The 24,289-nt window shown below is 41.6% G+C and overlaps 1 protein-coding gene across 2 annotated transcripts; it reads right to left on the reverse strand.

Moving 5' to 3' along the window:
• Positions 1-2,038: 2,038 nt before the first annotated feature.
• Positions 2,039-24,054, reverse strand: LOC102213113 (SITS-binding protein). 2 transcript variants are annotated; one of them, XM_005737703.1, is made up of 11 exons: positions 23,748-24,054; positions 23,007-23,669; positions 20,098-20,269; positions 11,226-11,433; positions 10,904-11,054; positions 5,938-6,135; positions 5,203-5,471; positions 4,986-5,122; positions 4,466-4,587; positions 2,520-2,699; positions 2,039-2,403 (listed from the first exon to the last, which is right to left on the reverse strand). In XM_005737703.1, exons 2-11 carry the CDS (start codon positions 23,475-23,477, stop codon positions 2,230-2,232), a joined length of 2,082 nt encoding a protein of 693 aa, XP_005737760.1. In that variant the 5' UTR covers positions 23,478-23,669; positions 23,748-24,054; the 3' UTR covers positions 2,039-2,229. The 2 variants fall into 2 exon arrangements, with proteins under 2 accessions (XP_005737760.1, XP_005737762.1); XM_005737705.1 differs by lacking the exon at positions 2,039-2,403 and having other exon boundaries at positions 2,639-2,699; positions 4,990-5,122.
• Positions 24,055-24,289: the final 235 nt, after the last annotated feature.

Genomic DNA, 24,289 nt, shown 5'->3' on the forward strand with positions numbered 1-24,289 from the left:
CTTTTCCTGCAACTCCTACATTAACCTACCAAAGCATTCCATAACAGCATTATATAATGGGAAAAAGAAAAGCTCCTCACATGAAGGGCTATGGGAAATCACAGTGTGTCCATTGTACATTCTGCCCCAGGAGAGATTAAGACGTTAATGTGTTCACAACATACTGCGTTGCACTAAGACATCCGGTGATCTGATAGGAAACTTCATTAGACCTGAGTGTTTGAGCTGATACAGTAAACTTTTTAGATCAAAGTTACACAATCAATTTAGTTGAGATAAATGTTAAGTTTCCAGAGTTTGTATCCTCACTGTTTGCCATTTAAGATTTTCCTTTATGGAACAAATTGATTTAAAAAAAAAAAGCAACACTGACAGTTGACTATAAAGAGCCGAGCTTCAGGGTATAAAGATTACGTCTCTTCTTGGACTGATTTTAAACATAATCAAAAAGTAGAATCAGTCTCATTTACATTTCATTTGCTTAGAGCATTAAGTCTGGGTTCAAACAGCTTTTACAAGTAAACAGCTAAACTTAAGAAAGTGATAGAAGTGTAAAGATAGTCCAGAGAGTAGGCTATGTAATGGTACACATGAGGAGAGAAGCTGAATTACTCATGAAGGTTTATGTCAGGTGGGCCTCTGCACATCTGTGCTTTCAACAATTCCAGCAATTTCAGGTGAATCCTTCACAAATACTTTGTTTCTCTCCAAAAAGCCAATTTCTCATATGCAAACATGGTATGCTTACAACTGAGAGCATTGTATTTATTTGATGTGGCTCAACATTTGGAGAAATATAAATTTTGTACTTTATTTTTATGGTGAGAGTAGTAGTAGGTAGAAAAGTACCATCATATGACACATCGATCATATGTCCCTATCAAGTAATTATAAACTGAAGACACTCAACGTTTGCATAGAAATTGGAAAATAAATTTACCGGTTTCAGTAAAATAGGCTTAAGAAATAACAAAAATACTTTTTGTTTTTCCATTTCGGTTTTTGTACAGAATAGACAAATGAGAAATCTCCAAAAGAGTGATTTTTAGCACAATTGGAAGTCAGATTTTGCATCTTTTGGACCAAACTATCTTTATACCTGGTCCAAAGTCTTTCACTGAGCCTCACGGCTGCTGCTGGTGGATTCATACTCATGAATGGGAGTATTATCACAGTCAGATTATCAGATAAAAAGGGACTGATTACATGTATTTATACAAAATCTCCTTTTCACCCATGTGGTGTCATCAGCAAGGTTGTCTTTACAACTTAATTCGGCTCACATGTAAGAACACATCAACAGTCAGTAAAGAAAGAGGCACTCACTTAAAAGCGCTTGATACAGCAGGTTAAACTCTAATCTATAATTTAAATATATGCAAAGTTACGATGAAAGTGGCTTGGCCTCAAGTTCATCAGCATACAGTACAAAGGGACATTCATGGATGTCTATGACTTAACTATTCTAAGAATATGCACTATGGGGTGATAGGCTGTTGTGTCTAATGACTTTGTAAAGCAATTCATATACGTTACTTGAGGTACATTCATCTTTCATAAAACATCGGCCCTTTGGCCTGATGAGTTCAAGTAAGAGCCTTTCCATAGAGTGAGCAAGACATATGGTACCATGGTGCTTGTATGTAGCTTCCTGTGTTAATTTCCCGCCAGTAAGTGTTTCTCTCAAAAGGCCCTTTTAACCGCCTTCCTTGTCTTTCAGCATCTTCATTTGGTCTTCTTGAGAAATTCAGATACTTTTAAGCAAACAAGGAGCTTGCTTTGTTCCTCCTTATGAAGAGAGCCAACAGCAGCTACAAATTTAAAGACTGTAGAAATGCAGTATGTAAACACACATACTTCTCCAGAACCATTAAAAAAAAGAAAACAAACAAACAAACAAACAAAAAAAGCAGCAGAGTGGATGAAAAAGTCCAGAAACAAATCACTAAGAGGTAAAACCATTCAGCATAAAAAAAAAACAAATGAAAAGAAGACAAATAACATAAAGGAAAAAAATATTTTGAACCATAAAGTGCAAGTATAAAAAAAAACATGTATATACATATATGTATATATTTCTACAAATCGTCTCAAGGCAGCACTTGAGGCAGGATCAATGGTCTTTAGTAGAAAAGTGCAAGTTAAGAACAGCACAAGTACCTAAAAAAAGAATTTGATTCAAAACAGTAACAGGATAGATCACGTGACTCTGTGGGACAGTCATCCGAGTCAGCTTCTCCGTAAGAAAACAGCCACCTCCGTCAGGGGGACAGGGTAGTCGTGCAAGAACGTCCCCCCGTCAAACACCCGTGCGTTCTGACTGTCCTGCCATTGAAAGCCCCCGTCAGGTAAATATATATCCCTCTGCACTGCCCCCTTCTCCACCACGGGTGCCACTAAGACCTGAAAATAAATACGTATAAGGGAGATTGCACATGCGTGACATCAGGATACGGCTGAAGTTGCTAAAACATGCCAAGTGCATTAGATCCCACATCATCAGAACTCCATTAACTGACCTCATCTCCAATGAGGAACTGGTCATTGATGGTAAAGGTCATGGAGTCAGTTGGATTGAGCCACCACATTGGGCGATAGATGGGGTTTCCCGTCACCTGCCACTCCTCTGCATACTTTTCAATCAGCGGTGCCACATCCCTCTGGTGCCTTGTTAGGTAGTTCCGAGTTAGGTTTAGCACCTATGGATTACCATTTGAGACACGAGAACGAACATTATTGTGGATTACAGGAAAAAGAAAAAACAAAAGAAAACAATTAGGATTATAACAATCGAATTAAAATCCATCGTTGCCTTTTTCTTGGGCAGTATTTTCATTCAGAACCACTTAGGCCTTTTTCACATCGTTCATCCAAAGAATCTATTTTCAAGAAATCTGGATCAACAGAGTAACTGAAACCAGTGACCAGCCCTTTCCTAAACTAAATCATCCACCGCAAGGATTTCAGTACAAGAAAAATATTGACAGTGAGGTCTGCTAAGGACATTTGTGCCATCTCTACACGCAGACTCAACTCAACAGTCACTCATTGTTGACTTAGTGGGTTTAACTCTGCCAAAGCCTTTGTGCTGTCTCCCTTTGCCCAAACGACTTCAGCATTTCTGGAAGGGTCACATCCTCTTCAGAGTCTCACGACAAAAACAAAACTTGACCGCCTCTATAAAAAAATGTATTTTTATGACTTGGGATTGAGACCATTTGTAGGAATGAGCCACTGGTTTGAGTGAATCTTTCCCTAATTGAGAAGCCAGGCATGTGTGTGGCTTTGAGGTTTTGCTGCTATTCGATTCCAACGTATTTGCTGCTGTGACCTGTCTGTGACCGACTGCAGTCTCACACATTCTGGAAATAAAGGTGCACCACATTTAAAACTGTAGTAAAAATGTCTATAAAAGAGTCATTTATCATGGGCAATGCAACAGTCTATCTCCACTAAAATATCTCCCCGCTCTCACTTCATCTGGGTTTATGAACTGAAGACCATGCAAGAGACCAAAATGGAAAACATTGCTGCTGTCAAATGCCTCGCCGTCCAAAAAGGCCTATTTTTATCTTTGTCACACAACACAAGTCACAACTAATATATTTTGCTGCTTTAGCTCCCTCCTAGTGGAAAAAATTCATTTGATCACTCCCACTCTGTCACACTTGTCAATTACTCATGGAAATCTTAATTGCCACAATAAAGTATTTTTCCAAGACTTGTCCTCAAATTCATTATCATTCCTGCTGAAGTGGCCCTTGACAGTGAGAGCGAGCCATAAATCTAGAATAGGGATTGTAATTCAGACCAGATGGACTCGTAACCACAGGTGAATGAGATGAGGAAAGGCGGGAGGGGAAGGGGGTTAGGGAGGGCATTACCCTTCTTCCTCTGCAGGAGCATAAAGCGTTTTTTGTTCAGGAACCTGAGCTCTGGTAACACATTGTCAAAAGCATCAATACCTGTCATCAGAGACTTAAGGCTTTGTTTTCCTGCTGTGCATGGTGAATAGTGTGTTCCTCATTTCCCATGGAGAGGTTCATGGTTCAGTCCTGCCCCTCCTGCTGAGGGGAGAGTCAGATCTGAGTTTTGATAGATCAGGTCTCAGCAGTCCTCTAGCTCCTCTGCAAAAGAATCGGTGGGAACTTCTCAGCGCTTGACCCTCAGAATTGAGGGCTGGCTGTTGGGCCAATGAACCACTTCTCTAAGGTCCCTTTTTCAACAGCAGCATGTGGGAAGGAAGGATAATCTCCCACCCCCTTTTAGAACATCTAATTGGCAGCATTCACACCTCACTACACTTGATCTCTCCACAGTAAATCTTCACAAGCGAAAATCTGGTTAGCAAGTCATGAGCAGAATGTGAACCTGCTAGGTTGTCACTAATGTGGATGACACAGCTGTAATGGCACCCAACGCAGGCTGCTGCCGGGTGGCTACACGAGGCAGACCGGTAGTATACCTGGCCCTCCCCGAAGATCCAGGGTGGTGTGTGGAAGCTCATAACAGGAAGAAAGGCTGCAATCTCCAGCCAGCGGATGAACAACTCCTCATCTGTGACCAGGTCTCCAGACAGAGAGCCACCTGTGCAGAGGCAGAGAAAAGACAAAAACAGTTCAACAGTGGGTACTCGTGTGGCTTTTTTAATTTGCAGATTTAAGACAATGCAATATGATGTACGTTGGCTTCTCTATTTTGGAAAAAGATCAATTTATCCTTTTAGATCTGGTTCATGTTAATTACTGGTGTTTTGCAAGCTAGTGTGGGCTATAACATTGTACTAAAACTATCTTGATACAACTCATACCTCATATCTAATGAACAATTTAAGATGTTTCACGGCAGTTATATCAGGCCCATGTTTTACTGACAGCTCCCAGCTTTGTCCAAAGCAACACTAATCAAGCGCTTTTTTCAGTTCTCACAAAAAGGCAAAAATATCACTATGTGATAAAAAAGGGACCCATAGGTTCTCGTATTACCTACTGCATCAGGAATGAGGAAGTTGTATCCCAGCAAAGTGTGGTGCAACAGGTTGGGAATGATGGCCTTAAGACCCATCGGGCTCCAATCAGACTGCAGGGGGGTCATCCTCACAAAGAGTGGCTTGTAACTGGACCTGAGACACAGAAAAAGTCCTAATAAACACAAATGTGCCTTACGGGAAGCAATGTCATTGTGCATTAGCTGACAGATTACCGTGTCCCTGCAGTCATAATGGTGGAATCTCCTATCCTGGTGGCCAGGTCAGCCAGCAGGCTGATGTACTTGTCTCCACCCAGAGCTTGCGGTGGCCGCAGTGCCTGCTCCTCAAACAGATTCCCCTCGCCCCCTTCCAGCATGATGTACTCCATCCCTAAATGGGTTTGAAGGGCTCCTACCCTGTCCAGGAACCAGCTCACTGCTCCTGGATTTGTGATGTTCAGCTTTACACAGAACTTTCCTCGCCACTGACTCATCACAGGGATCTGGATAGAGGGACAGAGGCAACTGCATTCTACTTGGTGTTTATTTTACGCTGCTATTATTTTCTCTGTGGATAATTGACTAATTATAAACCGCAGTGCAACTGCTGCTGCAATTATAGATTTCCTGGTTTAGTCCTACTGCGTTTGCATTGCATTGCTTTTTTTAATTTGATCAAACTGGAGCTGATTAATGCAGAGAGTCTGCAATGCAGGAGGAAAATATCCCCAAATCTCTGTCTGGTTTCATGTTTGACCGAATAGAGTGTTTTAGTAGCGTGAGGAAAGTTCACTGTCAGGGAAAACTGTACTTAGCATGAAATAAAAATGTGGTGGGTTCTTTATACTGCCTCCCACAACAACAAACTAAATGAAAATACATAAATCTCAGTTCAAAGTTCAAATGTGGATTACTGTGGACGCAACTAAGTGGTTTACAATATGATAGTGTGTGCCTCTCATGCCTCACCAGCTGTCCCTGAGGGGCTGAAGGGAGACTGAGCCAGTAGGCCTCAGTGCCATCAATAAGGGAGGTGTGGAACTGTGTGGTGTCCACCCCCAGGAAAGGGGACATGGTGATGGAAATGTTAAGAAGCTTGACAAGTGGGAGGTCCCTGGTCAGTCTCTTGGACATCCCCCTTTTCCTGCTGTTGAGGTAGTCATGGTCCTGCAGAGTGACAAAAAGACAGACAACAATTCTAAATTAATAGTTTAATGGTGCTACTAGCATACACCTTTGCAAAGTTGCTTTGCAGAATTGTAGCTTTGAGAATGCAACTTCTGTCAGAACCATTTGACATTTGCCAGAGTCCTTTGTGAATTAGATGTTAAGAGTCAAACTGAAACTTTGCATTACATAACTGTGGAACAAGACAAAACATATGTAAAATAGCTGTGGGAGGAAAGGCTATATTAGCTCATATTGTTTAATTTCTTAGATCCCCCCCCCACCCACTAACCATTCATTTCTTCTGCTTTTTTTTAATCCAGAAAGAAGTAAAATGCAAAGAAATTGAAATAATGTGTTAGACTCTAGGCTTTTATTCTAAAAATTTACTTTAATTTCTATGTAATAAAATTAGAAACAATGCAAACCTATTAATAACCAAATCACTTTGATGCCAGTTCTTGCAGAGTAAAATGGAAACTGTAAAATAAAAATTAACAGAGTGACTGAAAATGTATGGACTCTTGTAAAACTGGAGTGAAAGGGGATCATTGTTGCTAGCCACACTTCTACACAGCCTAACGTGTTAATTCTGTAAGTTTCCATGCAGGATTTTACGCTTGGCTGGTTCTTTATTGAAGTATGAAAGGAGTGAAGTGAGGTGGTACCAACAAAACTGGTGATTAATATCCTTAATATCCGCCATCCATCATGATTGCGTATTATTCTGTATTATTATTATGTTTCTGTTCTTTCACAACTACTGAAAATGCGGTGGAAACATTACCAGTGTGTACGGATATAACAGGATGCCTGGAAATTACCTTTTATGGACTGATTGCATTTCTGCCTGCATGGTCTTCTGCTGTACAGTCTGGGTCATATCTGAGCATCAAGCTGGGATTACTTGCTCTAGTTGGCTAAGGTTCCTTCAAATCTCAGCACACCCAGTTCTTTGCCATCCTGCAGTTACCACACTCAGAGCAACCTAATACCTATTAGGAAAGGCTCTGTTTGTCTTCTCTCAACTATATTTGTTTTGTAATGGAACACCACCAGGTTCCACCAGGTGTTGACACGGATTGACTTGACTGTGGTCCGGTGGTGTCGTTACCAGGCAGTTTGCAATAGCATTTAGGGAAGGGAACTGTATGGATGTGCAGCTGAAAGAATATCTGAAAACATATTTGATGATGAAGTGCCCCATTTAAATGCTGTAAGGCATCACAAAGTGTCCTGAAGATTTGATCGGCATTTTGTGGAACTAAGTTCTGTTAGGCAAAAAACAAACAAACAAACAAACAAAGGAAAAACAAACCTAATCTGGCTTTTGTTTTTCTATGTTGTAACATTTCACTGAACCTGTCCTCCCTCCCTTGTTCCCTGCCTCCAGTGCTCTGGAGATCCACTTAAGAAAACTCCTTCATCTCTATCTCTGACCAGTTGTGGGCCTCTGACCAATGAACTCTTACCAGATTTACTACCTGTCAGGGTTCCTGGGTCGTTGACTTAGTGATTTCAGTTTGTTCATGTTCAGTTTAGTTCGCCACATTAATGTTCTCACTTCCTGTTTTTTCCCATGTCAGCTTGTCTCTTGTGTCATTAGTCAGATTATGTTCAGCCCTGTACTCACCTGTTTCCAATCGTTGTCATCATTCAACCTGTGTATTTAAGTTCCTCGGTTCCACCAGGTCTTTGTCGTGTCATTGATGTTGTGTACGCTGTCCGTGTTTCCAATCCAATAAACCACCAGGCGTCACCTACCTGCGAGTCCTGCGTTTGGGTTCCTTCTTCCTCGCCTCCACACAAAACCTGACAGAATGACACGACCCGTGCCACGAAGACACGATTGGAACCCAGCGGACTCGGACCTCTATGAGCGGCAGGAGGCAGCACTTTCCCGTTGGGCAGAGGAGTTCAGGGAAAAACAGCGGAGAGAGAGCATGTCTTCGAGGGGACTCGCCTGGCTCTGGGCAGGCCTCGGAGACGCTGCGTTCCCCCACCTGCTGCCTCACCTGCACTGGAGCATTTGCCGCGGAGAGTGGGCGTTTCTCGCCGCGTTTCAGCCGCTCCTTCTCTTGCCGCTCCGCTCCTCGCTCACACACCCGCCACCTTATTCACTGGACCTCCAACCTCGCCATGCCACAGTTGCTCTGCCTCCCAACTCTGCTCAACGGAGGCTCCCGCGCCAGAGGCTCAGTTGTTTACCCTGCCCGCTTCCTCTTCCCGGAGAAAGCGGCGCACACGCCTCCATAATATGGACCATTTTGAGCAACTCCCGGTGGTGAGTTCCAGTGATTGTTTTTCGCACTCTTCGTCTGACTCTTCACTAAAAAAATAGACTCATCTCTGATTCATGGGGGCTTTCCCTCCTGGACGATGATGTGGACTGGGAAGGTTTTTTTTTTTTCTGCTCCCCCAAGGACTGTTCAAAGACTGAATAATGGTGGCAGAAGGACCAGAATAATCTCTGATAAACCTGGCAGTATCACACACCCAGTCATTATTTCCACCCCTATCAGTCAGCCTACACCCAAACCTGTGCCAGCTCCCAGGAGGAGGGCAGCTGCGTCCCAGTCCACTCCTGCACCCGTTCGTGTTCCTCGGGTGGGTGTGACTGGCGTCCAGTCACCTTCCATTCTTGTCCCAGCACCCAGGCTGAGGGCAGCCAGAACCCAGCCTGACCTCCCTAGAGGTTCGGAAGAGCTAGCCTCTCCCCCTACTAGTCTACCTCTTCATCCACCTTCTGATCCAGCTTTCCATGCTCTAGCGCTTTCCCTGGTTAGGCTAGCGGACCTGTCCCCTGCTCGGGCACCAGCTTTACTAGCCCAGGCTGCAGCTTTATCCCCTTCACTAATTCAGTCGTTAGCTCAGCCATTAGCCTCACCAACCTCTGATCCTTTAGCCTCCCCAGTCCAGTCAGTCCAGACCCCTGTAGTCCAGTCTCCTCCAGCCCAGTCAAGTCTCCTCCTGTCCAGTCGCCCGCAGCTCAGTCACCCATCCTCCCACCGCCTGTGGTCCAGTCTCCTACCCAGTCACCCATCCTCCCACCGCCTGTGGTCCAGTCTCCTACCCAGTCACCCATCCTCCCACCGCCTGTGGTCCAGTCTCCTACCCAGTCACTCATTCACCATCCTGTTCAGTTTCCTGACCTGCAGCCACAGCATCCAGAGCCAGCTGTGAGCTCTCTAGCTCCTCAGCCAGGGGTTTCCGCACCCGCTGGCTCCCACACAGTCTCCTGCAGCCGCCCCACGCAGCCGCCCCTCCATCACCGCCGGCGCCTGCAGCCGTCGCCTACAGCCGCTCCTCCGTCACCGCCGGCTCCTTGTCCTCGACGGATTCGGCCACCTTCCAGGCCACTGACTAGACCTCGTCGCCGGCGTGGTCGACCACCGGACCTGCTCAGTGGCCGCCCACCAGAACTGCTTTGGCTCAGCCGCTGGCCGCGTGGCCGCCCACCTGAACTGTTTTGTTTTGGACTCCCTCCGCCCACCCTGTTCCTTTTTTTAATTTTTTACATTTTTTTCCTTCTTTCTTTGGGGGGTACTGTCAGGGCTCCTGGGTCGTTAGTGATTTCAGTTTGTTCATGTTCAGTTTAGTTCGCCACATTAACGTTGTCACTCGCTGTTTTTTCCCGTGTCAGCTTGTGTCATTAGTCAGATTATGTTCAGCCCTGTACTCACCTGTTTCCAAACATTGTCATCATTCAACCTGTGTATTTAAGTTCCTCGGTTCCACCAGTTCTTTGTCATGTCGTTGATGTTGTGTACGCTGTCCGTGTTTCCAATCCAGCCAGTTCAGTCATTTCAGTTCAGCCAGCTATCTCAGTTCAGTCAGCCCTCCGTTGCATGTCCTGTTTCATCCGCTCATCATAATAAACCACCAGGCTTCACCTACCTGCGAGTCCTGCGTTTGGGTTCCTCCTTCGTCGCCTCCACACAACTTGACGCAACCTCTGTGGTTGAAGCAGTGAATTATAAAAATCTGCAGCTATGCAGCGGAAGAAATGAAGACGAATGAAAAAAGAATAATATACACATCGTAATTCTAGTCACTGGGTTAACATAAACTTTTCTAGGCTTAGTAAAAGAAGAGAGCTTCTACTGAAAATAGAAACTCCATGAACTGGCTTCTCATTTCAAGACCTCGTATCAACAGACTAGTAGAATTGAACATAAAGCATGGCCCCTGCAGCCAGTTATAATGTCAACACACTATATTTGTAATGTTTAAATAAAAAAATTTAAGCTAAATACAGCTGATGCCTGCATCCGCAAAATTTCTATCTCCATCATTTGATACCTGCAATGGCAAATGGCAGCAGCACCGCAGCAGGTGGCCCAATCCACCAGGAATGTCCACTTCAGTGCGATAAAGCAAAGGTTGCATTCGAAAATGCTGAAAACAGCAACCTTTTACGATGCAGTGCTGACTTTTTATAATCTATTTATTAATATATAGGTATTTGTTGTGCCTGAAAATGAACAAATGAATGAATGAATATGAGAGCTCACACCTGCCATACAAAAACTGTCAAGACACTGAGTGTGTTACCAATCCTTATCCACTATTTGTTAAATCTGTTGGTGGGTTAATTTTATTTTTTATTTCATTTAAACGGTTTAACCAGTGGGATTTTTATCCGACCCAGATTGGGTTTGCCATAGCAGAATATTTTCATAATGAAAACTTAACTCTGTCACAGCCTTTAAAGGCTGGGAGAAGACACAGCACAGTTCAGTAGTCAGTGTGTGTCTGCATCATGTACCATATCAGAAAGGAGGGTGGTGGAATGTTCATTGAGGCTGATGACTCCCTCCCCAAGCTGGTGTCTCTTCAGACGATTCGAGAAAGTCCTCATCTCCCGCTCCACCTTCGGCCCTGAGTCCATGTTGGCGAGCAGCTTCCAGAATGGCAGCCTGCGGCACACACACAGGAATCAGACTGGAACAGTTAATCACAGTTGGCTCGCGAGACTAAAGTTTCAATCGGTGCTCACCAACCACACCAGTGCACCGCTGTTATAATAACCAGAAGTGAAGCAGAGTGAAATTTACATCTGGTCTAATCTAAATCTAAACTGAACTAACCGCAGTGCTTTCATGTTGGGCAGCTCCCTGCTGTGCTCCGAGAGCTGTTGCACTGCTTCCTGGTGAGCAGCTTTTACATTGTGGGCCACACACACAGTGTACTGCAGAGGGAGTCGCTCCATACTTGGAAGTGACTGTAGGCAGAACTGCTGTCTGCTGTCCAGCCCGAGCTGCAGGGGGATGTCAGGAGATACAAGCACTGCGACACCTGCATGGTAGGAAGCACACAGGAATGGGCGTCGGTCATTAGCTTACATTATGCTTGTGGATGAAACCTTGCTTTAAGGAGTCAGATAAACAGCTGCAATATAAAGTCACAGTCTAGGTCATACACTCATGCGAAGGAAAAGTCAGGTAATTCAAACAGTTATGATTTAAAGAGGCAGAGATCAGCGCAAATAAGACAGTCCATTGCAAATTCCACTTATATGACATAGTGCATGAGTGTTACTGAGACCAGTATGAGTATGACGGATGGAGTGTTGTGGGAGGTAGAGTGCAGCCTGTGTCAGCTGATATTGCTCCACTCAGATGTAAGAAAAACACTCCCCAGAATGAGATATAGCAGCACACAGTTGGATGAGCTTACCCTGAAACTACTGGCAAGTTCTAAGTAGGTAGGTTACACTGCAGACCAGTGAAATGAGATTCAGGTAGCCTGGAAAGTAACACTGAGGGCAGGGTTAGAAACATTTTTTATTTGTCCATTATGCTTGCTTCTGGGCAAACACGAGCATTGAATGTCCCGTGCATGTTCCCTCTCCGAATAACAAAACTTACCAGAAATATTGAAGATTTGAAGATGATTTTTGTCTACTTTATCCTTCTAAAACCTTGCAGTTAAGGGGGCCTCTTTAGATTTCTGCTACTGCATGCACATACAGTCCATCAGATGGCTTGCATAATGACAAGATTATGTGTAGCTGAAAATTGTATCTGCAGATGTAGTTGCCCTGGAAGGAATGCCCCATTCATCTCAGGTTACCCTAACCCTAACCACTTCTCCCCTAACCTGACTCCCACCTTCTCCCTCCCAGCTTTAACAACCTTCAGTTCCTCTGTGCTCTGCTTGGCTATGTTTCTGTCCCATCTAATAAACTGAGCCATTAACACAGACCCTGACCTCGTATTGAGATTTTGCAAAAGCTGCTCAAAGTAACCAAACTGGGGTTTAAGATTTGTGACCAATCAATGAACAGATTAGACAGTCTGAGAAACTGGTGAGACCTTGGCTCATTTCAGCTGCTCTCTCTAGTTTCAGTGGGCTTACTGTTCTCATGGAAGCAGGGACCAGGAGCAGGCGGGATACTCGTGTACCAGTTTATAATCAGATTAATAGTTTCAGAGATCAGTATTTAAAAGCCTTGTGAGGAGCCTTCAGCCTCAGGGTAATTCCCACGCGTTTGCAATGGATAATGTCAAAGAGATACTGGTAACACCTCAGCTGCCTCTCACAAGGTATTAGGTCAACATCCACGTGTTTGTTACAAATTTATAAATGGCAGATAAATGCAGATTTTATTTAGGAAATATTTATGATAAACATTTAATTTTATGTATTTCTGACATACAGAAATATTTTCAATAACAAAGGAGTTGAATGGACGCGATAGAAGAAAGTTGATAAGGCAAAGGTGCTTTGAAAGAGTATGGTGGTGTATGATGTGGTTTGCAGAGAAAATTATAAAGATTTATAGAAGGATGGAAGTGGAAAGAAAGTAGTGGAAACATACGCAAAAGGACTACACCAGACAGCAAGAAGCCTCGTAGACTAATGTGCTGCTGAAGCTGCAAACAGTGGCTTTTACTAAAGTGCATACAGAGTGGAAAATGGAGTTGAATTTGCCTTCTCAAGTCATAATTAATTTTCGTTGGAAATGACACTGCAGAGCCTCAAGGAAATGAGACAAACTGATCCTAAACTGCTGTACCTGTTATTCCATCTCGGATTAAACGTGCATTTTTGAAAGTTAAGTATACCAAATCCTGTCGTCTGTTTATAAAATCTTACTCAAAACACTATGAACGCACTGGTGTGCCTTTTTTCCTGTCAGGGAGCTTCTCATTTAAAAACAACCCCCCACCCAAACCATTCTAATCCTGTTTATTTATTACGCTCTATAAGACGCAACGTATGCTAGCAGGATTTATGATCATTTTAAAGAAAATGAACAAGATTTGAAGCCTTAAGTTGCTCCCATAGTGGTGTACCCAGGAGGTGAGGGAGATTTTTAAAGCAGCTTCTTAAAAATTCCCCAAAATTCAATACATTTTCTTTTTTCTTTTTTACTAGCTCTCAAAAAGTGACATTTTGTGACTGGTGGAAAATATGCTCTCGCCTCGCCTCTCGTTAATTTAAAGATTACACACGTTTGCTGTACAGATCTGATTGACGTTTCTCAGTTTTGTAGCTGTTGACACGCAAATCAAACAACCATCAGATATATGTGGACATACATGAATTTTCACGTACACGTCTCTCATGCACACCTTGAGTGCATGCAACTGCTGCTTTCCAAGAAAAACAGTGCTGAGCTTATAGGACCATAAAGACTCTTTGCTCACTTTCACTCAGTCTGACCTCAACATCTGTAGGTGGTAGCAGACCCTGTGCACCTTCACCAGGGTCGGTAAGGTTTTAATGTGGTGCCTAGGATCCTTGAGAGTGCTGGTCTGAAGGAAAATGCTACTCTATGACTCCTGCTGCTGTGGACCAGATGAACTGCACTCTTTTACCTGTCATAGTTTTACTGTTCTTTCTGACAACCGTGCAAACTTACAGACCTGACTAGGGGTTAAAAAAATGTGCATTCAAACACTAACCCTGTGTGTGCGAGTTTGTGTGTGTTTGGCATGTACTTCTTTAACAATGGAAATTTCGTTTTTGTGCCCAACCTCAAGAAATTGATGGCCACAAAACTGGGACATTGCCATTGTAGTAAATTTCCAATCCCACTTATTGAAGAAATAATGAAACACTAAAGAGGCTCTCTCTGCTCTACTCCTATCATCAATCAGTTTTATTGTTTCAAGGGTGAGACACTGTGTTCTGTACAAACATTACAGATGTGTCCTTTTCACTACCAGCAGATTGGATTAGACAAACTCTAAAAACTGCGAGAGCTGATATAATACTTTTTGTTTGGCTTCAGTGGTGACGTTAGCAAACCGTTTAAACTCATATTCTGACATTCTCACTTGAACAAAGATTTCACTAAAGCTCAGGGTTAAAGTAAGGAAAGGGAAATGACCTGAGCAACCACAGACAAGTTACGTGTCTATATGAAGAGTACAGAAGCTGTCCCGTTGTTACACCCTTTAAAAAGTCTTTCTTCTGTTTCTTGCCTGTTGTCCTTCACGGAAAGTATAAGAGGTCAACTGTGGAAAATGTTGTGGGGTGATTTTCATTCAGTAGTTCTCTCATACAGGAGATGACAGCTTGCTTTTAACAAAGCTTCAGCTGGCTAACGGTGTCATTCTTGAAGTGTTTCACATCTTACTTTGCGGGAGTGCCGAGGTTTCGGGGCAGCTGCCCAGGGACCTCGTCGTGACCTATTGAGCAACGCAGATGAGTGTTTTGGAGCAGTGTCCTACGTTTGGCATCTTGATCTCGGATTGGTTTAAAAACCAATAAGAAAATCATCTTTAAAACATTTCCAACGAGAAGATATTTAGTAAAAATTAAGAACACAGTTAAGAGAGCTAGATTTCTTTTCTGATTTCTTTTCTGATTTCTTACTCTTTGGTACTCCGTAAGCCTTATTTGCGCTTTCAATTACTGGTTAGGAGAAAGCGAGTGTATTTAGTCTTTGCATCTCCAAAACATTTGTAAAAAGCTTATAGCTTGGATACCTTGCATTCAGATTGCTGAACAACATTAAATTTTTTTGATAATTATCTGTTTTTCTTTTGTGGTTTCCTTCCTTCCTCTTCTATTGCTTTCCATGAAACTGAGTAATGGAAACATGTTTTAGCTTTAACTGTTCTATCCCTTGTCAACATAAAGCTCCGTTATATTAGAGACAGAAGTCACGTGTGCATGTGGAGGAAGTGGTGTAATATCTTAAAGAGTTGTTGTAAAGTTGTTGCGAGGAATCTTGGAGAAAGCGTGTTCTGTGTGTTTCTCTTCGTGAAAAAAAAATCTATTAAGAAAAACTAGATTCATTACTGGCTGGCTGAGCACAACAGGAGGGGGACATTTAAAGTAGTTACACAATCACATTTTTAAAAAACTAACAGGTTTGCTCTGAACTTTCGTTTGTAATAACAAGTTGGAAACTCACGATGAAAGCCAAACTTCAGCTCAGTACAAAGCATTTGGATACAGGCCATGGAAAAATTAAGTCTTTTATATATGAGAATAGAATTTCTGGCAAATAATTCACCTCTCGCTTGTGTGCCAACATCCAACAATTATTTTACACATAAATCCTGCCGTGTTAATTAGTCACACACGGGACAAAAATGGCTACTTTGCTTTCAAATCAATGTGTTTCAAATAATTGTTTCCGCCGCTTGTATTCCCATTACTGCTAAAGATCTCATTATATTATAATCTATTTCATTTTGTTTGTTATTTTAGGAGACAAATAAAGAGACAGTTTTCATCTGTTACTGGTTTGTCTACTTAGTATTGTTTTAAGCCCACAGGCAGCACACAATAACAATCTTTTTGAACACATGCAGTATTCCCATGTCAAGCCTTTGGACCTCTAGCTGTAGCCCTTTTAATATGCCATTATAATGCATGTGATCTAGGATGCTACTTTGCTAATAGCTACTAGTCCAGTTGTGTTTTTGAATGGATAAAAACAGGTGTGGCTGTGATAAGTTCCTCCAGTTGGAAACGCTCTCAAATGTCACTCTGCTGCATGGTGGCATGCTGTATCTCTTTCATCCAGGTTCTCCACCTTGGCTTTACTTCGCTACTCTTTACCTCTCTTCTTGATTCTCTGTTTAATATGACCAATTACCATACATATATGCTCTGTTATCACAAATATTTCAATCTGTCTGCCATGGTCTTTAACTATCCCCAGGAGTCCTCTTAAGTTTTTAATGTCAGCCACAGCTCTATACTGCCCACAACATTTATAACTCTAGCTATGACTAACTAGAGTCAGTGTAGACAGGCCACTTGCAACGGTCAGCGGGTTCAAACAGCTGTGAAGCCTAATGTTATGTTAAAACTGCATTAACTGTATGTTTGTTCCTCCAAAGCAGATTTATGAAGACAGCTCAGATGAAAGTGTTGTCAGTCCATTAATAAGAAATAATATTAACCAAAAGTAAAGACATGTGGCGATTGTTTTACTTTTTAAAAAAATTACTATTGGAATACTGCCTTCCCAAAATCTCCTTTTTTTTTTTAAGGAAAAACAACACTGGAGTTCTTGTTTTAATACACATTACAATACACATTTATTGGCGCAGACATATCGCTGCATTTCAAATACACATGAACAGTGTGTACTGTGTGTCTATGACTGCATACGGTGCTGTGTGCATGCAGCTAACTCCTATTGAGAAGCACTATCCTAATCACGGTTTGCTGAGTGTTGGTGGAGACAGCTGGATTTAAAAGCAACTTTTCTTGAGAAGAAACTGTTAGCACTTGGAAAGGGGTGAGGAGCTGTGCATGCCAGTGATATATGATATAATTTCTTCTCTATATTTCTGTAAGTATTTTTCCATCTGCATTCAATTAGACTTGATTAAGTGCAAAAAAAGAGAAAAAAAGCAGGAACAAATCACTTTTCTAATTAAACTTTCACACGGTTGTGTAACCTCACAAATCTCTATAATGATATCCACACATGAATGTGGATTTTCTTTGCCACAAAAACTTCTGTAATTGTTTCCTGTCCCAATACTATTATCCATAAAAATGAAGCAGTTATGACTCAAACACATTATAAGATTTATAGCTGAATTTTCCATAGTTTTTTTAAATTTGCATTTCATTTATAGTTCAGTTCTGGCTTCCAAGCTGAGTTTGCTTATTTTTTAATAGTATGACAGGTATTTGTCAGTGTCTCGACTTCAATAACACTGGAATACACGTGACATTACAGCCATAATAATGTTAAAGCAGCAGATTCTATTAATGTAGTCATCCCAAAACCTTTGCATTTGAATTTATCTCTATATTCTTTGATTAATGTATCAGACGTTTACACTTAGCCTGGCTTTTTAGTTCCATTTTAGTTAACTGGAATGTTTTTCCACGCTTTTACTTTGGTTTTGGTTAACTATAATAACCTAGTTCACAGTCATAATCACATTGGATTTTAATCTGAGATATCATGTGGTTCTTTGGACTGAGCTGCTGGGCAGATAAGGAAGATAAACGCAGCTAATGAAGACTGACAAAATGCTCTTTCTATACAGATGAGAATAAAGTGTTGTTATTTTGCCCGGAGCAGCAAAATGAGCACAAATTCATTTTGATGCATGTAAAATGCAATATTTTTGTACAAAATATAAATGTAAATTCAACATGTAGAGAGACTATAACAGGGGTCATGCAAATAAAGGGTAGATACTAATAGAGTATGCAAACTACTCTGGAATTAAACCATAACTGGATATTAACTCCATTCCTCTTCTTTCTGTGTGGAGTGTGCATGTTCTCATTGTGTGTACTCTGTGTACTCTGGCTTCCTCCAAAAGTCCAAAGACATGCAAGATGAGTTGGTTGGCGACTCTAAATTGGCACAAGTGTGAATGTGAATGAATGCCTGTCTCTCTGTGATAGCCCTGCAACTGACTTTTGATCCTTCCTTGGTGTACCCCACCTCTTGCCCTATGACAGCTGGGATCGGCTCCAACCCCCCGCGACCCTGAATTCCATTACTAGAAAAAAATGAATGTCTGGCTGGCTGGATGGATGGATGGATGGATGGATGGATGGATTGATTTGTCTGGCATGTGACATGATGTGGTCTGAGAAGGTGTCCATTTGCTGTCAGTTCTGACAGTAAAACACAGTACATCACTGGACTGCCTCTGAAACTCTGTCTTGTATGCCTTTTGTAAAAGTGGCTGCTAATTCACAAATGTACCAAGTTTACACCGGAGTGAACAGCTCTTTCGTGCAGTTTAAGCAGGTGTAACCTTTCTACTTGCAGCACAGGACCACACAAGTCCGAAGGTTAAAGCCCTTGTTGGTGATGAAATGTTCTGTAGGTTACACAAATTACTTCTTTAACTAAATGGACCGAGAAGCTACTAGTTTGTCACACATCAGACTGATTATGTTGTTAGCAAATGAGGAAAATACATGAAACTTATGTTCTTGTGATCTGTTGGACTGGTGTCCAATATCTGAAAGCAAAGTGAGAAGTGTTGAAATGCTTGGAAAATGTCTTTGATCATGGAAAAACATTTTCTCTCGGGCCTAATGTGCACATTATGCAAATCCTGGAGCCAAACAAAGACATCCTTGAACTTTAAAGCAGGATATCATGTTAAATATACCTTTAATGCTCCAACAGGCATCATTGTCATTGCTGAGCATCAGTTTGCTATGTTTGGGGCTATGTATCTGTGAGAGGTTACTTGGCAACAAATAAACAGTTGATCTCATTGGGATCTCATGCTATCTCTGGCTGCATGTGTGTGCATGTGTGTTTTTCTCTCTGTGGAAAGCTAAGCAGATAAACAAAGGGTTACGGGGGTCCTAATAATTACTGGCATCCTTTCACAAGGTGGAAAAGGGATTTAAGTCATGTGACTCTCAGGCAAAGCCTGTCACTGTTACATAACATAGCAGAAGATATATGTGTGTATATGCGGTTGCATGCGGTTCCATCAGCATGTAAATGACTGTGAGTGAAGCTAATGCTAACAATCAGTGAAGTCGATGATTATTTGTGTCGCCTTATTGGGTGATGTCACTGCGTTCCCTGTGGCAGGTTATTTGAGTTTTGTAGTTACTCACAGCTAAATCCTAAACCATTTACAGAGCTCAAAGATATTCACTTAAGGCCCTACACCTAAGGCCTGCATGTAGAAATGAGAATATGTGAATATTAAAGATTTTTTGAACAATGTCAGTGTGCTAATAATAATAATCATGATCTCAGATTGATATCGAAATTCGATAGGAACAAAGATTAGTTTATTTAAGCAGTAGCTCAGAAACCAACCCAACACAAAGACAAATTGAATCTCCATAGTCCATGAGATTTGTGTAAACGCACATGCACACACTCTCTGCAGACATTCTTCATCAGTCATATTAACCATTCACATCCGCTAACAGCCCCTGCCTCTCCCCCCTTTACCCCCGAGGATAAAATCTAACACCCTCAAAATAACCTGGTGAGTTATAAGAGTCAGCAGGGCCTCCATCCAACCTGCTCTTTTAATAGAAACAAAAGACAATTACTCTGGTATTCCTAAGAGTTAATTTAAGATGCTACAGGTGGCTTGATTGCCTTTGTACTCTAATCTCTGAATTAATAAACTGACATGCCACAGCCAGCATCGTGTTACACTATCTATGTGGCGAAGCCAACTTATCTAGTATGTTGTGTGTGTTTTAGGGACGCTGCTTTAGTACCATTTTTGCCAGCTAAAGCATAAATGCTTACATGAGGGGCTGAAAAGGGTAGGACAACACAACAACATCCACAGGGCTTCCCTCGCGCCCTGGGATTCACGCCACACATGGTATTACCACTCATGTGGGATCAAGTTTCAAGAGTCCTTGTTCTTGTTCTAACGCTGCACCAATAGCAAGCGTGGCAAACTGCCAACATCCTTACCGAGGAGATCTTTTTTCTTGTAATAACATAGCCGTGGAGAAGATTTCTAAATCCATTTCTAACGATGAGATCGAGAGCAAATCCCATCAGTGACCTCTTACCCGATGAGCCAAGGAAGTAGCGCTCCAGGGCAGAGCCGAACCCAGAGGGATTGTCCTTCAGATCACTGACGATGAAGGGCTGCATCGTGGCGTTCTGATCGTTGATCGGCCAAGTCTGACCCCGAACACTGGCACCCCCGTACCAGGATATGTTGGCCATGGAGAAGCAGTCCTGAATAAAGACATGCATGTGCAAATATACATGCAATCACACATTAAAGGGAAAAGGGAAAGAAAACCAGAGAGAAATGTTTGCAAACAAGAAAAAATAAAAAATAAAACAGTGATTAACTAATTCAATTAACTTTATAAAAAGCCATATATTATTAAAATAGTAGCTGAATTAAGTATGGAAAGAGTAATGTTTGTGAGGAGAGGGTAAAAAATTTCTTTTGGTTTTAAAACCTCACTAAAGGGCACCAACATTTTGCCAGTATTTGACAAAATAATAAGAAAAGAAAAGAGAATAGAACAGAAAGCTTTTGGTTGTCATCACTGTTCTGTGGTAAATATAAGGAAATTATAAGTACAGCAGTTGATGCATTAGGGCAGCAACTCTCAAGAACAAATTATTTAAGAGCATCTAAATATTTTAGGAGACTTACAGTCCATAATAAATTTCATTTCTGTTCTCAAATTAGGATTTTACTTTAATTTAAACAGCTACAAATGTAATAACATTATTCATAAAAGCATTGTATTAACAGTTTTTTGACTGGATGTCAGTTAAGGTTGCATCTGGTATATCAGTGAATAAAATGCATGGATTGAGCGTCAGAGAATTTTATTTTATTTTTTAAACAAATGCTTCCCCTTCTGTCTTCAAGAGACAAATACGCAGAACTTAAGTTTATTTTTTCACGTCAGCAAATCTGGGCTCCATTAAGCAGTTTCAAAACAGGTGCCAAGTAGTCACCTGAGAGGCTCTGGGCAGGATTTTTGGAAATTATGAAAATAAATGTGACTTTGGTTTAGAAGATTTTCTGTGAGCAGTCACACCACATGACAGGGAGTTAAGTCGAGGAATGTTCCAGTGGGGACAGATTAACCTACCCAAACTTTGCAACAGTTAAATGCCTCTGACGATTAAGGCAGGGGAAAGTACAGTAAGTACTTCACTCAGTGTAGTTAATTAAATGGCTTTAGAAAGAGACAGGAATGAAGCATAACAAGTCACCTACAACGATTTGACAAAATTTTTTGTCCCCTTTCTGATTTCTTTCTTTCTTTATTGTCTATTTGTCACACTTATGTTTCAGATTATCCCAAAAAATTAATATTAGACAAACAAGACCCTCTTACTCTAACTCTAGTCCCACAGAATGAGACATTATCCACAAATGGAGAAAACTTGAAGAAGAGACAGGTCTACCAAAATTACGATGAGAGTGCACTGACAACTCATCCTGGAGATCACAAAAGAACCCAGAATAGCATCTAACTTGCCTCAGTTAAGGTCAGTGTTCATTATTCAGCAATAAGAAAGAGATTAGACAAAAATGGCATCCAATGGAGAGCTCCAAAATGAAAACCACCGCTGACCAAAAAGAACAAAAAGACTCATCTTGCATTTGCAAAAAAAAAACATTTTGGCAATCCCCAAAATTTTGGGAAAAACATTCTGTGAACTGATGTGACAAATGCTTTTTGCAAAGTTTGCGTCCCGTTACATGTGGCTTGAAAATAGCAGAGTATTTCACTAAAAGAACATCCTATCAAGAGTCAAACATGATCATGAGGGTCTGTTTTGCTGCTTTAGGACCTGGACGACTTGCAGTTATTGATGGAACCTTGAATTCTGCTTTTTCCTAGAAAATCTCTACCAGAAAATCCTGAAGGAGACTGTCCGGCTATTCACTGAGGCTCAAGCACAGAATGATCCAAAATACACAAGCAAATCCACCTTCAAATGACTACAAAAAACAAAAAAAAATTAAGGTTTTGGAGTGACCTAGTCAAAGTCTGGACTTTAATCAGAGTGAGACACTTTGGCGTGACCTTGAAAAGTCAATTATGCTCAAAAACTCTTCAATGTTGCTGAATTAAAACAATTCTGTCCAGAAGAGTGGGCCAAGACTACTAGGACGACTAAGACTTATCACAAACAATGGATTGGAGTTCTTGCTGCCAAGGGTGATACAAGCAGTTATTAGGTTTAGGGGGCAATTACTTTTTCACATAAGGCCAGGTAGGTTTGAACAACTGTTATTTGCCACACCTTTTTTGTGCTTAATAAATAAAACCATCATTTTAAACTGTATTTTGCATTTATTCATGTTATCTTTGTCTAAAATATGTGAAATTGTAAAACTAGCTTGATTATCTGAAACAAGTACCAAGTGTGACAAATATGCAGATAAATACATTTTAAAATGGAGGAAAAGAACACTGTATGTGCACATGTTTGTTTCACGTAGTTTAACATAATTCCGTGGCCATACACTGGAGATCAATATAAAAATCCAGTTAAATTTAAAAACATTTATACAAATTTAAAACATTTATCCGGTTTTTTGAAAACGATAATCACGTATGCCGCAAGAAACACATTTAACTTTTTCTAAAAGGAGATTTCTACCATTTTGAAAGCTTCTCTTTTCCGTTAATAAGTTATATAAACAGATTGTGAGTGAAATACATTTTTTCTTCTTGATTATTGATATAAAATATATACTTTTAAAGTTCTTATTCTATAATATTTGACGGAGAAACTGCCTTATATTACTTTGCAAAGGGACCTGCTTATAAATTGTTGCAGCCAGAAATAGGCTGTTATCAAAGCAAGGCAAACTACAAACTACAAAGGGGGACATTAATGTTCCTAGCCTGAAGAAAGTGCAAAACTGGGTTTGCACTCCACATTTTGCTGTGATTTGTGTATTTCGTGTGCACATAAAGAGAAACATTACCTTCAGCTCCACATGACAGTGTACCGGTGCCCAAGTCATGCTGTAACACTCCGTCTCCGTATCCTCATTCGCTTCGAGCGAGATCTTCACCTCGGCCACCGAGTCCCAGGTATAGCAGAACTCGGTTTTATTGAGCCAGCACAGGTTCCTCACGAAGGGAATCTCTATATCGGGGTTCCCTACGTTCCCGACGTCAATTTCCACGTAGGTCTTATCCTCAGTCAGGGTCTGTATGAGCAGCGAGTGGGTTTTTCTCTCCCAAATCAGTCCGCTGAAAGTTCCCCTAAGGATCCAGTTTTTGTTGGGCTGGTCCACCACTTGCCAGTATATGATCCCGATGGTCATTACGAAGAAGACGGCAACCCCGAGACAGGCTATCGCTCCTTTCCAGGTCTCGTTCATCTCCTTCAATCCCGTATCCCATGTTACCTCTGGGATGGGGCTAGGGTTCCTATTTCGAGCGTGGGGCATGTTGTTTTTGAGATCAGCAAAGAGTCAAAGAGTAAAAATGCTGCAGAAATCTCTGAGCGTCAAAATCATCTGTTGCTTCATCATGTCATGGTGTTTTCAGTGAAGCTACAGTGTGAACCATTCTACTCTTTATCATTACACGGTTTACACTGCTGTTTTGGGTTTTTGCGCAATTGTGCCGGCAACAGAGACCTGTCATGTGAGGAAAGCTGTGAGAAAAAAAAAAGCCCAGCGCAGAAATAAAATGATATGAATGAATAACGGACTTACCACATACTGCTGATGTTTTAAAAGGATTGGATTTGTAAATAGCATTGGGTGCAGTGAGCTCTTAGGCAGCCTCAAGTAGGGTTTGGCAGCAATGCCTGCGAATAGCTCATAAGACGCTGTCTTGCTTGTCCTGCACTTTCTGACGTAACGCCGGGTAGTTTCTTCAGAGGAAAGGTAGAGAGGGGGAAATAGGGGATCAAGGGGGCCTGGCAGAGTCTTGGAAGTGCCCGCCGGGGTGAGGAGGCCACGGGCAGCCTGGAAGGGAGGGACCCCCATGCGTGCTCCCAGACTCTCCCTGCGCTCTCCATGCGTAAAGTCTGAGCACACTTGTCACCTGTTGGTTTGGTAGACGGCGAGGAGCGTCTATTGGAAATGGCAAGGTCGGGGAACATGCCATACCTCATCCAAATGAGATCCCCGGGTTTTTCAATGAAAAGCAAAGGGTAATGTCAAGGACTGATGGTGAAATCATGAAAGAAGCTTTCAAACATTTAGGATAAATTATATTTCAAATTATTCAAGCTTCAAGCAATTAAAATAAT

Source organism: Pundamilia nyererei, unplaced genomic scaffold (assembly GCF_000239375.1).
Source record: "Pundamilia nyererei isolate P.nyererei 1_Seehausen unplaced genomic scaffold, PunNye1.0 scaffold00078, whole genome shotgun sequence".
Lineage (NCBI taxonomy): Eukaryota > Metazoa > Chordata > Actinopteri > Cichliformes > Cichlidae > Pundamilia > Pundamilia nyererei.